This window comes from Stegodyphus dumicola, chromosome 4, assembly GCF_044657685.1.
Source record: "Stegodyphus dumicola isolate Sdum_Otavi_A_Nest chromosome 4, ASM4465768v1".
NCBI classification, from domain to species: domain Eukaryota; kingdom Metazoa; phylum Arthropoda; class Arachnida; order Araneae; family Eresidae; genus Stegodyphus; species Stegodyphus dumicola.
This window is the reverse complement of record NC_140771.1, coordinates 175,399,590-175,413,410: the sequence shown is the minus strand read 5'-3', so window position 1 is coordinate 175,413,410 and position 13,821 is coordinate 175,399,590. Positions and strand designations below refer to the sequence as shown.

Sequence of the window (13,821 nt, the reverse complement as noted above, 5' to 3'; positions counted from 1 at the left end):
GATAATTTTCGCTCTTGCCTGGTTATTAAATTAAATAACTATTCTCAAATGAAGATACATAACATAATTAAATGCAATATAATTAGCAAAATTTGTATTCTGATTGTTCTATATGATGATTCACTTTTGATTCAATGAGAATTTTTTCCAAACTGTAAAACGAGACTTACAGTGTAACCAGACTCGTCTCTTGGCTGCTGGCTGAGGACACATAAAGTGTAGTTCGTCCAAGTGTTGTTAGTTACAGGATCTCTCCACCAGGTGCCATCTTCTGAGCAGAATTTGCTGGCCAAGGCTGCAAACCAGAATCAGATAAGAAAGTTATTACAACAAAAAGAAAGTTTAACTGCTTAACACATCTCAACATCACTATTGGAAATGAAATTATCAAATTCATGGATGTAAAAAACGAATAAGTAGCAAAGCTATTTAACTAAATGATATCCATACAGCAGCGCCAATTTATTTTGGATAACGCTTGACAAAACATCTACTAAGGTTATTTATCACAACAACAAGAATTAAAGGAATATAAATTGTCTTGCAAATTACCCTTAACACCTCAAAAACCTACCGCTAGATTGCATTGTTGCATCGAGCATCATGCCTAGCTGACTGGATGTTCCTAATTTCCTCTTCGCTCATATATTACGATTTTGTACAGGCAAAAACGGCGATCACAAATACTGAAGAGCTAAACCATTATGACCACCTAATCAGTAACGCGTTACCTTTGACCTGCAAAACAGCTGCAACTCGCCCTGGCAAGGATGTCAGAAAGAAGAAAAGAAAGAAGATTTCATTTCCTTTTGGGAAAGCAGAAGCCATATAAGAGTGCACATGCAGCTTTCAATGGTGTGTTCTACCACAACTAAGGGTCACAGAGTCGCCCATGTGAACGTCTCCTAAAGCATAATACCGCGATCGTCAAGCTGTGTATGATCTGCTCTACAGAGGGGGAGCAACTGTTCGCCTGGAAGACGACGTACCCTGACCCGACAGTCGTCATAATGAATCAAAAATCGCAATTCATCTCAACAGACAACTCTGCTCCACTTCTCCATGGACCAGTCTTGATGTTCCTGAGCCCACTGCAAGCGTATTTGGCAATGACGTTTGGTATAAAGAGGCACACTAGTTGGACGTCTGTCTGCGCCGTCCCATATCCAACAGTGTCATCTAAGCTGTGTGTTTCGAAACACTTGCGCTTGGATCTGCACTCTATTGGACTGTCAGATGAGCCACAGTCTGGCGCCGATTTTCCTGTACCAAGCGGGACAGTCTACGACGTCCTTTTTCTTTGATGACGCGTGGACGTCCATTCCGTTCATCGTCGCGTGGATCCTTGGCATCTGCTGAGAGTTTACCATTTATCCACTTTGCATAAATACTAACAACGACATATCGTACACAACCTACCAGTCGTGCAATTTCGGTGATACTCCTTCCTAGTCTTTAGGTCATTATCTGCCCTCTATCAAATTCGCTTAGATCAATATACTTTGGCATTACTTTCAAAAGTAAGTGCTAGAAGGATTCATTATTTTCTCCAGCAGCAGTTGAATACCATTCGCACTTAATCACGTGCCCTGCATATCATCCAGGTGAGTTCACTGAAATATGTGGGGACGGTCATAATGTTTTGGCTCGTCAATGTAAGTATCTATCACTGAAGAGATGAGAGAGGTAAAGAAGTTTGCATTCGTGCCCAACATATCCGCCACCAAGTAATATCCTTCTATGAAAGATACTAAATTTAGCAGAATATTACCTGTTATAAATGTTCTAACCACCATAATGATTGTTTGATACGTCAGTGACATCTGATTATCAGTCGCAATTTCGTAATTGCGAAGTTTACTGGAAGATTTCCCAGCAAGGATAAGCCACTGTTTATACTGCAACAGCAAAGCGAGCCTTATTTAGAGTTAATAATATCCCTCTTCTTTTTTGGCTAGTTTGATCACCTGATTTATACTATCATCGAAAATATAAGTCATATGGGATGCGTTTCTAAATTTCTCCAACAAATCTTCATAACTCTGGATACGCCTCAATGCACTCTTAAACACACTTAAAACTTATAAGGTATTTCTCCCGCCTTCTTAGCATTCTTTCGTGGTGTAATGGTCAGCACGCTAGGCGCGTATTCGAGGAGCCCGAGTTTCGAGTTGTGGCGAGGGCATTGTTCATTTTTTACGTCTCCTGTTTCCAAGTAACCTAATTGTCTGTACAAACTATTTTTCATTCAATACTACAACGTGCAGAGTAAAGAGTAGAATTTAGAGAAAGACACGCATAATGATAACTGTATTGACGTAAATAATTCAAATTATTCTACTTCCTGTATTACATGTTTCACATTATCTTGCAAAGACAGAATTTGCAGTTACACTTTCTGTAGATGCTCTGTTTTTCATAATATAGTATATTAACTAACTCTGTTTTTCATAATGTAGTATATTGACTTTCATAATGTAGTATATTAACTTAATATAGCATATTACAATCTTTCGTAAAAAGGAAATTTTTAAAATGAACATTGGTAAAGCAGGTAATATCTATACATGTGTTCCAAAATTTTATATTAATATCTATACATGTGTTCCAAAATTTTATATTAATATCTATACATGTGTTCCAAAATTTTAGATTAATATCTATACATGTGTTCCAAAATTTTATATTAATATCTATACGTGTGTTCCAAAATTATACATGTGTCCCGAAATTTACTGTGTTCCATCACGCAGTAAATTTCGGGTAGTTACAACGTCCAAAGGTTTGCATATTCCGCACAAAATTTTCTGCCTAGGATCGGCACGACCGGTGGCAAACGTTTCATTCAGGATTTGCATTGCAGACTGGAAAACTTCCAATTATGCCTCATAAATTTGCCAGATAGTATATATTTTTGCTACGGCAACAGCATTCAGTAAGGGCGGACTTTCTGTTCAAGTCCTGTGTGCTGTCATCTATGATAAATTATATAAAATGTAAAAGGTAACATGCTGAACTTAAAAAGTTTATTTGAAATGGTACGGTTAAAAAAGGGTAAATTTAGGCCTGAATTCTGTTTTGATTAATATTAGTTATTATATTACGATAATACATATACAGATAACAGATAATACTGTAAGGATCTTAAGTTTTACTAACGTTTATTTTATTTTAAATCTTTACTATCACTTCTTATTTCTTACTTCCGACCAGAATTAAAAGCTTTAACTTATTTATGCAAATTTGTCTGTCGAACGCCAAGTACTTAAGTTGTGGCTTTTTGCCAAGCGAGAGAGAGGAAGGAGTTAGTCGAAGCAGGTCGCTTGCCTTAGCAGTTTTACTCGGTTGCTGGTTGCCTTCCAGGCCAGAGGTTTAATCCTCTTGATAATTTTAAGCGTATTGTAGTGTTAACAGTTCTCTGTACTACATACGGCTTCCTGTTAATATACGGCCAATCTTCCACGTAGGCCCTTGTTTATTATTCCAAAGTTAAGTTAGAGTTTAGTTAATATTTTTATATTCTTACGTTCAGACCACAAGTGGTTGGTCTCTGTATTCCGAAGTTCGGAAATTATTGTAAAGAGTGAAAAGTAAAGGGTTTCGTATACCCTTCCTGTGTATCTTGTCTACTTCCCACATTTATTGAACATAGCTTTAGTAAGCTCCCTGTTCCGAGTCAGGTCTTTGCATGTTCCCAAAGCAAGTAAGGCGGAACACTGAACCTGATAATACATATACATGAAATTTAGTGGAATCTGTCAAAATGAAAAGAATTGTTGAATTGATAGTTCTATAAAAAGACTGAAAAAGGAAAGGAGAATATAAATATCGTTTCAACAGGGAGGAATTGGAGAAAATATATATAGGGGGGAGGAAGGAGAGTAAAAGCTGTAAATACAGAACGGAGTTACATTTTCATTTGTTTTTAAAATAATCTTATGATTGTTTACAGCTTATTATTGAAGAACACAGAGGACGATTTTAAAATATTTATGAGAAATAAGCAGTTCTGAGCAAAGTATCTTATATATGGTCTCAGGAATGAGAATGATGCTACTACCATTCATTAATGTTAAATGTTTTAAATATGAAATATAGAAAATATATCAGTTAGTTAACCTAATCAATAAATATGAAAGATTTATGAAAATATTTAGTGCCTATAAACTGATGAGGTTTTTAAAAAATACAATTATTATTTGTTAATTGTATCACTCAAATTTACGAAGTTAATTGCATCACATCAAATGGTAAATTAAAAAATTGAACGCATCAAATGGTAACCACTCAATAAAATAGCTATTTGCAAGGCGTGTGGAAGATCAAATTAAAAATCCAATCTTTCGTATAGTACCAGTTCTTGCCATGTTGAGGGAAAGATAAATGCATGGTTCCCTGACATAATGTAACGCAACATTTCCATAATTTTATAAAAGTCCCTTTAAAAATAATTTTATAAATTAGAACGAAGAAAACTGCAATTTTTATTTAAAGACGTGTGACTGCAATAAAGGGCTCTATCCCATTCAAAACCTAACTTTAACGCAGTATTTGTATAACATCCAAAAATACGATAGACCGTAAAATAGTTTAAAGGAGAATAGTTTATATCTCTGAAGAACGTGAAGCAGAAAAGAAAATAATTGACTAGCGCAACTTTTGTCACGCACATGAAAATGGGCCATGGAATAGACCAATGAGATTTATTCCTCGCAACGGCTTACTAAGCCGTATTATACGTTGCACCTATAAAACCATCTAGTCGCAGTTTTGGTTGACTTCAGTATATGGAAGGACCGATGTTTATGGTGTTCGGAAACGATTTGAGCAATGAAGCGGTAGATAGTTCGGCGCATCCTACAAAGCGTTTTCCCCAGCGGCTGAAAAACACCCCAGAGAGGGATAGCGATGTAATTTCGAGTTTAAGAATCTCCGTTTTGTTCAGAGGCATTCAACTGAGCACATCACTATATTCTGCAAAATCTAGAAGGCTCCTCAGAGAAATGGTGTCATACGGTCGTATGAAGATAAACATAACTGTTTATATTATTTATTCATATATGAGCCATTGCTATTTTTTTATAAACTTCAAAGAGTTGTTAACGTGTTTAGATAACAACCAGACAAACACAATCCCGTACTTTCTAGTTGAGAAGGCATAAGCTTCTTTTATATGTTTTTGTTAATATAATAGGACATTTTTCATCTATGGAATATTTTATTTTTTATCTGTAAATTTTAGCAACACTTTGGAATATATATTATTTTACATTGCCAGTGTAATCAATAAAATATACATTTTATATCCTATAGTAAATGGACTGATTAAAATCTTTCTAATCCCACTTGTTCCGTACACTTGTCCATCAATAGCTGAATAGTCAGGACCACTGAACACTGGTAGTTCGACTCGGTCCAAACTCGAGCGAATGGGTTGGCTATGGGAGACCTTCCGTGGTTTTCTCTATATATAACATAAATGCGAAGCAGATATTGAGTTTAAATTTTTTTATTTAGCAGTTATTTAGTTTAAATTAAAATAATTTTATTTTGAGTTCAAAAATTTTTAAGTTCTTCTTTGATATAGACTTATAATTTGAAGTCTTCAGTCAATTAATTTCATTGAAGTTTGAAAGTTAATTTTATTGTGATATGTAACGGAATTGCAAGTTTCCCCCCCCCCAATGTAATGAAACCTGAAACCTGAAAATAAAATGACTCCGCGAGAAAAAAATATTTTCTCCTTCAAGAAAACAGAAAGACTGTTTAGAAATATTCTTTTCAATGTTGCAATTCTGTGAATTAAGGAAATTTTGAAAATATTGCAAGCTTTCTCCTTCGCAAATAATATCACTTGCTTTTCTTCGCTACGATGCCTAATATTTAAAGCTTTTTCTTATATTTATCAAATGCCTGGTCAATGACCATCAGGTCATTAGACTACGAGCTCTCCAATACTTCTTTACAGTACAGTCCAAACACTTAAGTGCAAAGCACATGTCCAGATGAGCAGCATCCATGACATGTCCAGAATCACACAAAGCTCATAAAGGTGAGAATTTTTCTTGTATAAACACCTTCGTTTTGCTTCATTTATAACTCTAAAATATTACATCCAGTCGGCGATTAAAAATGAGATTAAATATCAAATTCATATTTATTATACACATAGCTTATTACATAAAGCTGAACTCCACTAATAACTCAGAATTTTTCAGTTATTAAAATTGTTAATTTTAAAATCTTCTTCAGGAACAAAACCTAATCTATTTCTTTCTAAAGCTTTCAGAATGTTAATATCTGAGTTTTAGCTTTTTATGACTTCTGAAGAGAGGGAGCTAATTTTGTTTCTGCTTCACCTACTGCTTTCGATACAAATAATTTTTTACTTTCCATTTTGTGCAAAAATATTTTTGCCCCTGAAAACATGGGACTCTTTCTTATCACCCACGAAATGGCGAGCTTTATTCAAAATCATGCTAACTTAAAGTTGCTTTTATGTCTAATTTTATCTATAACTGCGTGTTTATCTTCCATTTGATTAATGTTTTAAATATTCTTCAAATTATCAGTTGGACACCTTTTAAATGAAACGTATTTTATGTTACATCAATTAAATTGATTGTTAAATTTAAATTAAAGCCTAAAGAATCATGAAGCCCTGTTAGTCACCGGTGCGTACGGGTTAACTTTCACCCGAGTGGGATGAAAGTTTAAATTTAGATATATTACTATAATAGGATTAAAACAGAAGACAGAGGATAAAATGAAGACCAGTAATAATTAATGAGATGCACACTGACATTCTCAAGTCAGTGATAAAATTTGCCCATCAGCATGGATCATAAATGCATGGCATCATAGGGTGAAATAACGCAAGGCAGTGTAACCGTATTGTAATGTAATGAAATGCTCTAGAATGTCTAGAATGACTTTGCTAAAGACGGTTCTAACACCAAAACAAGCCAAAAGCAAATTAAAATATTTATAAACTTGCATTCTTCCAAACGAAGTTGGTATAAATGTTATAGTGGTGGTTAGTTAAATGATTAAGGCAAAATGTTATAGTGATGGTTAGTTAAATAATTAACGGAAAGTACGCAAGAGCTTTCTGACAAAAGAAAAGGATTTATACAGAATAACTGGAGCTTTCAGACTTATAGGATCGACTTTGCATAGAATAAAGATTTCATGGAATCGACGCAGCGTAGACTCGACATTGGCATAGAATCGATCCTGGAGTACATTAAACATTCATTACTAGCGTTATGATCGACACCGTAAAAATTTCGATAATGAAAATATATGCATGAGAATTAAAGCACATTTTCCACCGGCACAGATATTCGATCTACCATGCACACAATCCAAATGGCCACATGATGGCATACCATATCATACTCATCAACCTGTCGACGCTACGACATACACCATAGCAATAAGATTTATAATTAGGAGTGGTGCATAATAATAAACCTAAGAATTAAATTAAATTATTGTTTTCATGGTACCTGCATACAAGTAACACCAGCATAGAAAGGAAACCATTCTTTTCAGTCATGTGAGTATTGTATCGATACATCACCCTATTTTCTACCTTCTGTGCTACATACTGTGCAACTGTCACATCACCCTATTTTCATTACTTTAGAAGAGAACCTCATGATACTTGTCACCAGCTAGTCGAATAAATTGTGCACGAGCTATCGTAAGCCAAGGCCCTGTTAAGTTACAGAACTAATATTTGTAACGAATCTTCACTCTGTTTCAGAAACGGAGCTGATGAGACGTTTTGCTATTGTGCATTTGATCATCCATGTCAAGTCGATAACAGCAATGCTTACCCCCACAACGTCATCATCGATGAATGCTCAGAAAAATTGTGCTGCGTCCTCCCATCCATAGATCAGATCTCGAAGACCTACTTCTCAAAGAACGGCAAGGCACAGTAATCATCCGAGATGTCATTCTGAGTAGATTAGAGAATAAGTAAGCCAAGTAGTCATTCTGAGTAGTCAAGAGATCTGTTGACAGCTTTCCTCTAGAAAACCAGACAATCCCAGGAGAAGGGTGAACATTTGAAAAACGTTCCAAGATTCATCAAGATCAGATAGGCCGATAAATTAAAAAAATCATTTTAATATGTATATTCATTTAGTATTCATATCATTTTGCCTAGGTTCATGCGATCCAGGAAAATATGAATATGTTTTTGATATCTTGAGATGTGTTTTGATATTGTTTAAAATAGAAAGAAGAAATAACCAAAATAAAAGCAGTGTTTAGGGACTATTAGAATTAAACTTCAATTATTAATATATAAGTATGTAAATAATGTATAAGTAAAACAATATAATATATAAGTAAAGAATTTGAGAAAAGAAATATAAGCAAAGCATCTTTATTTAGAGTAGTTATTATTATTAAATTCGAGCAGAAATGGTAGAAAAGAGAAACGAATGGTGTATGAATGTTGAAAAAGACAACATTAAGAAGGTGGTGTATTTAATTACGGCAAAGCACACTAGAGCTATCTGCCTAAGGGTATGGATGCCTTCGTGGAGGACTTTCTAAGGGCAACTGGTTTGTATACACATGGGGAAAACCACGAAATACACATGCGGCCAGCCCGTTCGCGGGATTCGAACTTCGGACCGAACTACCAGTGTTCAACCACTTTACCGCTCGGCCGCTGGTGGGCCAACAATAAGAAGGAAAATTGTGTAGTTAATTTTATTAGTTGTTGCTTTACATGCATTCACAGTAACGTGTTTCTAAAACCCTCTGTCCAATACCTGAGATTAATACTTGCAGTAAACTGAAGACGAATCAAACTGCAGAAGAGACGAAGGCTCGAACGAGCCCTTTTTATAGAATACAGAAGTGAAATCTAGTTTATTTGGGAAGATAGACTTTGCAGCATGAGCTTGGAGAAGAGGTGTAGGCAATAATTATAGAGCTCCTACTAATTCTTCGATATCTAAATTAAGTTATCTACTTGCTTTATATAATTAAGCCCGTTAGTTAAACATTTTATTTTGTTTTAATTAATTTTCTGTTCAAATTTTTATAAGTCATTGCACAAAGGGATTCTTTCCCTTCCGACGGTTGACAGGCAGATCAACTAGCAAAAGAAACGGCCCAGAAAATAAGTGTTATGGTCCTAGATAAGAAAGAACCAAGAACATATCTTCTCAACCAGATGCCTGAAACAGATAATTAATTGTAGCAAAGAAATGGACCTAAGCATAATGTCGCTGAAGGTAGAAAACTTTATGAATTTTGGCCAAAAGTCAAAAACGATAGACATAACACAATGCTTGCCTAAGCATAATACTTTAGGATCCAATTTTTATGTATGGAATATGTCTTAACCTCTTAACCACAACTGCACTTGCGGGAAAAGAGGTAGCTTAGATCATTAAAACTTCGAAAGTCCATTGACGGCTACACATTATAGAAAGTTCCAGAGACAGGTTTACCAGCATTCAAAAGAATTTAGTAACATTCAAGCAAATGTAGTTCAGAATAATCACAGTAATGATTCTTTTTCAGTCGTAAAGTACTGAAATTTCCAAATCACTGTGTCTAAATTGACCAAACAGTGCTTCATTTCTACCAAATTTCGGTGTCTTCTTTACAGTTATGAGCTGTTAACAACAACGAAGTAAGACGTTAAATATACTCATAATCCTCGAATGCACGCTTTAAAGATCACCGAAACACAAGCAGATCGTATCCTAGAAAATTGTGCAGCCGATACAAATTTTCACAGCTTCTTTAAGCTACCCGGAAACGTATAGGTGAAATGCTAAAATTTGAAACAACATGTAGGAAAATAAATAGTATTCAGCATTGGATGATGTGAAAGGCTTGAAATACATTAATATTCTTGACTTATTAAACTGACGTTTATGATTTCTTACTGCTTTGCGAAGATGATTAAAATATCTTGTAAAACTGCTCTAAATCTGCATAATTTTCAGTCGAGGAGCTAAATGCAAATTCAGGCAATTCGATTTACCTAATAGTGATAGTTTATTTTAAATACGGATACTAGGTTTTTTGTGATTATCTTTATACTTATTTAACCTTGCCAAGAAATTTAATTCTGTAATTATTTGAAATAACGCATTTTATTTAAGTCATATAAATTTCAATACACAATGATGTCACCAACAGTTTCTGTCGGTTTAGCCACACAGCCATTCTTTTTTTCTTTTCTTGTTTTTTGGTCCTTCAAAATGAAGATAAATACGCCAGAGCAACATGTGAAACCTATTTCGGTGAAGGGTGGTTCAAGCCTTAGCAATTAAGTTAACTGATTGGCTAAACACATCGAGAGAAATCTGCCTATTCAGAGGCATATATTTGTGGAGGACTTTTTAGAGGAAAATGGCTAGTATCCACGTTGCACGTGGAGGAAATCACAGGCATTCTCATGCAGCCAGTCCGTTTGTCAGGATTCGAGCCTGGATCAAACTACCAGCGTTTAGTTGCTTTATAGCCTCGACCACTGGTGCGCTTTCTTTTAGCAAGTAGTAAAGTAGCTGCTTAATATTTATCTAACTGTTCAATAGTAGTTTATTTTTACAGAAAATTGTTACAAAAAATTGATAATAATATTGTTCAGCCACTGCAAATATTCATGCCGCACTGACAGATAATAATGAGTTAAACACCAGCCCCTTTTAATGTCGAAACATCAGTTTCTGCGATAAAAATTTAATTTTGAGATAAAGGTTTAGAACTAAATAAAGTGTGGACTTTACTTTTAGAATATTGAATTAAGTATATGCATTATTAACAGAAAGACTGATTAAGTTTCCTTTTATGATCTAAAATATAAATGCCAGAATCTTGCTTAAAATTAATTACAATTTATCACTTCTTTAGAAGATTCGAAAAAAAATAATTCACAAAGTAATTTGAAAGAGTAAGATTAATATACTTGCCTCGAGTATTAATAAAATAAGCATATAGTTTGGGTTGAAGAATTTTACTGAAAATTGCTTTGTATTAATTAAGAATTCGTAAAATAGCATTTATTGGATGACTGTTCAAAATAGCTTTTGGTTTGAGTAAAATTTCGTAGACTTCAGATCATGCCAGCTCTTATTATTGCTAATTTTTTACTTTTTAGTTTTAATTTTCTTTATTTATTAGATGTATTATTTGAAGTTTGTTTTATAATATTTTTTCTTAATTAAATTATGTTATTACATTTAACAAAAACTAACATTTACATAAAACTAGACATTTCCGATAAGTAGAGTAGTTTAATATACCTCATTAATTATAGATCTCAAACTAGGTATTAAAGATTAAAAAATAAGTAACAAAAAATTGTAAATTTTTATAAAATAAGCTTTTATTTAAAACTCATAAAATAATTAATAAGTTAAAAAGAGAAAAATAATTTATCATATAATTTTATGGCAATAAGATATTAATTAACTCTCGCTATAAAACTCATCTACAACTTTATATAGCGAATAATAAAAAAAGTAAGACGCTCTTGATAACTTTATGAATTTAATGGTTTAAACCAGTGATCTCCAATAGTTTAAGCCCGCTGGCCATACTAGCTCTTCCACAAAACTTCGAGGGCCAAGACCTAGTTATACCATAGTGATGTAATCATGAGAAATAACAAATACATGTTTCTAAATAAGGCAGCGAAATTTTGGCGATTAGATCTATATCGCTCTGATAACACGACGAGCCTTGTTTTTAGACTTTTATGGAGTTTCACCTAACATAAATTTCTTATGAAGTTTTAAACATTTCAAAACATTTGCATTCTTGTTCGAGAATATCAGCGGCTACCTAGGTTTGCAATATAACTTTATTTTTCAATAGATTTATCTCCCTTTTGTAAAAATGACTGATACATTTTACATTTTGATAACATGTAAACCTTCGCTCATACGTACGTAGAGTCATTAGTCTTTGTTTAAACATGAGACATGAAAATTGTCCAGTGCACTCGCCGGGACTTGAACCCGAGACCTCTTGAATACGCATCGAGTATGCTTCCAATTAAGTCACGAAGGGACGCAGAAAACATACTTTACAGATATTTCCTATTTTTGTCCAAATTTTGTGTGAAAAATAAATCTCCAAAATTAAAATAAATTACAACATAAACGGAGAAAACATTAATAATAGGGAACTGGAAAGTAATGTCCTTTCTGTGCATGTCGACAACAACATGCCGAGGGCAGAAGTGCAAGCAAATCCATGTCAAACACTCTTAACCAACCTTGGTCGAACATCCAAGAACATTTTATAGCAGAATGGAAAAATAAGCAAAGCAGGTGTTTGAGTCCCCCATAATCTGTCCGTAAAGAACAAAGCCAACCTATCCATCACATGCAACGTATTGCTTCAACGGCACCATACAGAACCGTTTTTTGATCGTTTGATTAGTGGTGACCAGAAAATAAGTTCTATATGATAATCCAAACTCAAAAGGCAGTTTTAATAGGGGTTAAAAAGGGTTTACATCCCGGAAAGGCGCTTCTGGGTGTTTAATGGAGTTTTCGTGGAAGTGTTCATTTTGAATTGCTGAAACCTGGACAAACTGTTAATGCAGACCCTTATTTTGAACAATTGAAAGGAGTGAACCAATCTTTAATCGAAAAACATCAATTGTCAACGGAAAAGGCGTCATTCTGCAACACGACAATGCAAGACCGCACTGTGCAAGACGAACACTGGAAAATTTAATGAATTGAGGTGGTAGATACTGCCATACTCACCCACCATACTCGGCCGATATCGCAGCATTGGATTTCCATTTATTCGGATCCCTACAATATTTTCTTAGTGGCAAAAAATTTGAAAATTTGGATGATGTCCAAAATGTCCTCTCGAGATATTTTACTCAAAAACCAGTTGATTTGTATCGGTCTGGGATTGAAAATCTGCACGTTAGATGGCAAAATGTTGTTGATAACGAGGGTTATTATATTATTGATTAAAAATAAAAACTTGTTAAAATGTATTCGTTTGAATTTAATGTAAGAAAGCGACATTACTTTCCGGTCTCCCTATTAATTAAACAAAATCGCTTTTTCTGTGAACAAACCTAGAATATTACTACAGAATTAGGGAAAGATAATTCCCTAATTCTGTAGTAATATTCTAGGTTTATACACGAAGCTTTATTAATACACGATGCTTTATTTTGTGAAACTACAATTGCAAATTTTTTAATAAAGTGTTATTGTATTTTACTTATTGTAAATCAGAAATGATTGTATAACGTTGATACTATGCTTTATACAGAATGTGAATGGCGATTAATGTATTTATAGATTATTTGTTATATGAAATAGCTAATGCCGTACAGATGTCACACAAAACATCGTTAAATTGCATTAGATAGCCGTCAAACTGGATATTTTCGTTGAAATACGATACTAGAAATTTTTCATGATTACAATACTTCCTTTTTACTTCGTACAAGGAAATAAAAACAAATAGCGCCAATTTATCATGAAAGTGCGCCAAGATGGCAAAATAAAGGAATAATACAGGTCCAAAATTAACCGACATTAAATCTGCAACTTCCAAAATTCCTTTTTAATAATAATGAGATTGCAAAAAGATTTAGCTCCTCTAGAATTATTTTTAATTTTCTAGAATTTTTTTAAATTCATATTGCAGAAAATGGACCAAGTTAAAGCTTCTGGCGGCTACGTTTTTTATTTTGTTAATCAAATCTATTTTAAGAGTCATGTTATCCAACATATCTAGTATTATTAGGATAATGGATATTGTGCCATATTTAAATCAAAGAGAAAAAGAAGAAAG

General features: G+C 33.9%; 1 protein-coding gene across 3 annotated transcripts in view; it reads right to left on the bottom strand.

Annotated features, from left to right (window-relative positions):
- LOC118188708 (parathyroid hormone/parathyroid hormone-related peptide receptor-like) overlaps positions 1–13,821 on the bottom strand; it is a 178,870-nt gene that overhangs the window by 49,636 nt on the left and 115,413 nt on the right. For all 3 annotated transcript variants that reach the window (XM_035359204.2, XM_085815794.1, XM_085815793.1), the window contains exon 4: positions 171–295. In XM_035359204.2, the coding sequence (XP_035215095.1) occupies positions 171–295 (125 nt within the window). The remainder of the gene's footprint in view (positions 1–170; positions 296–13,821) is intronic.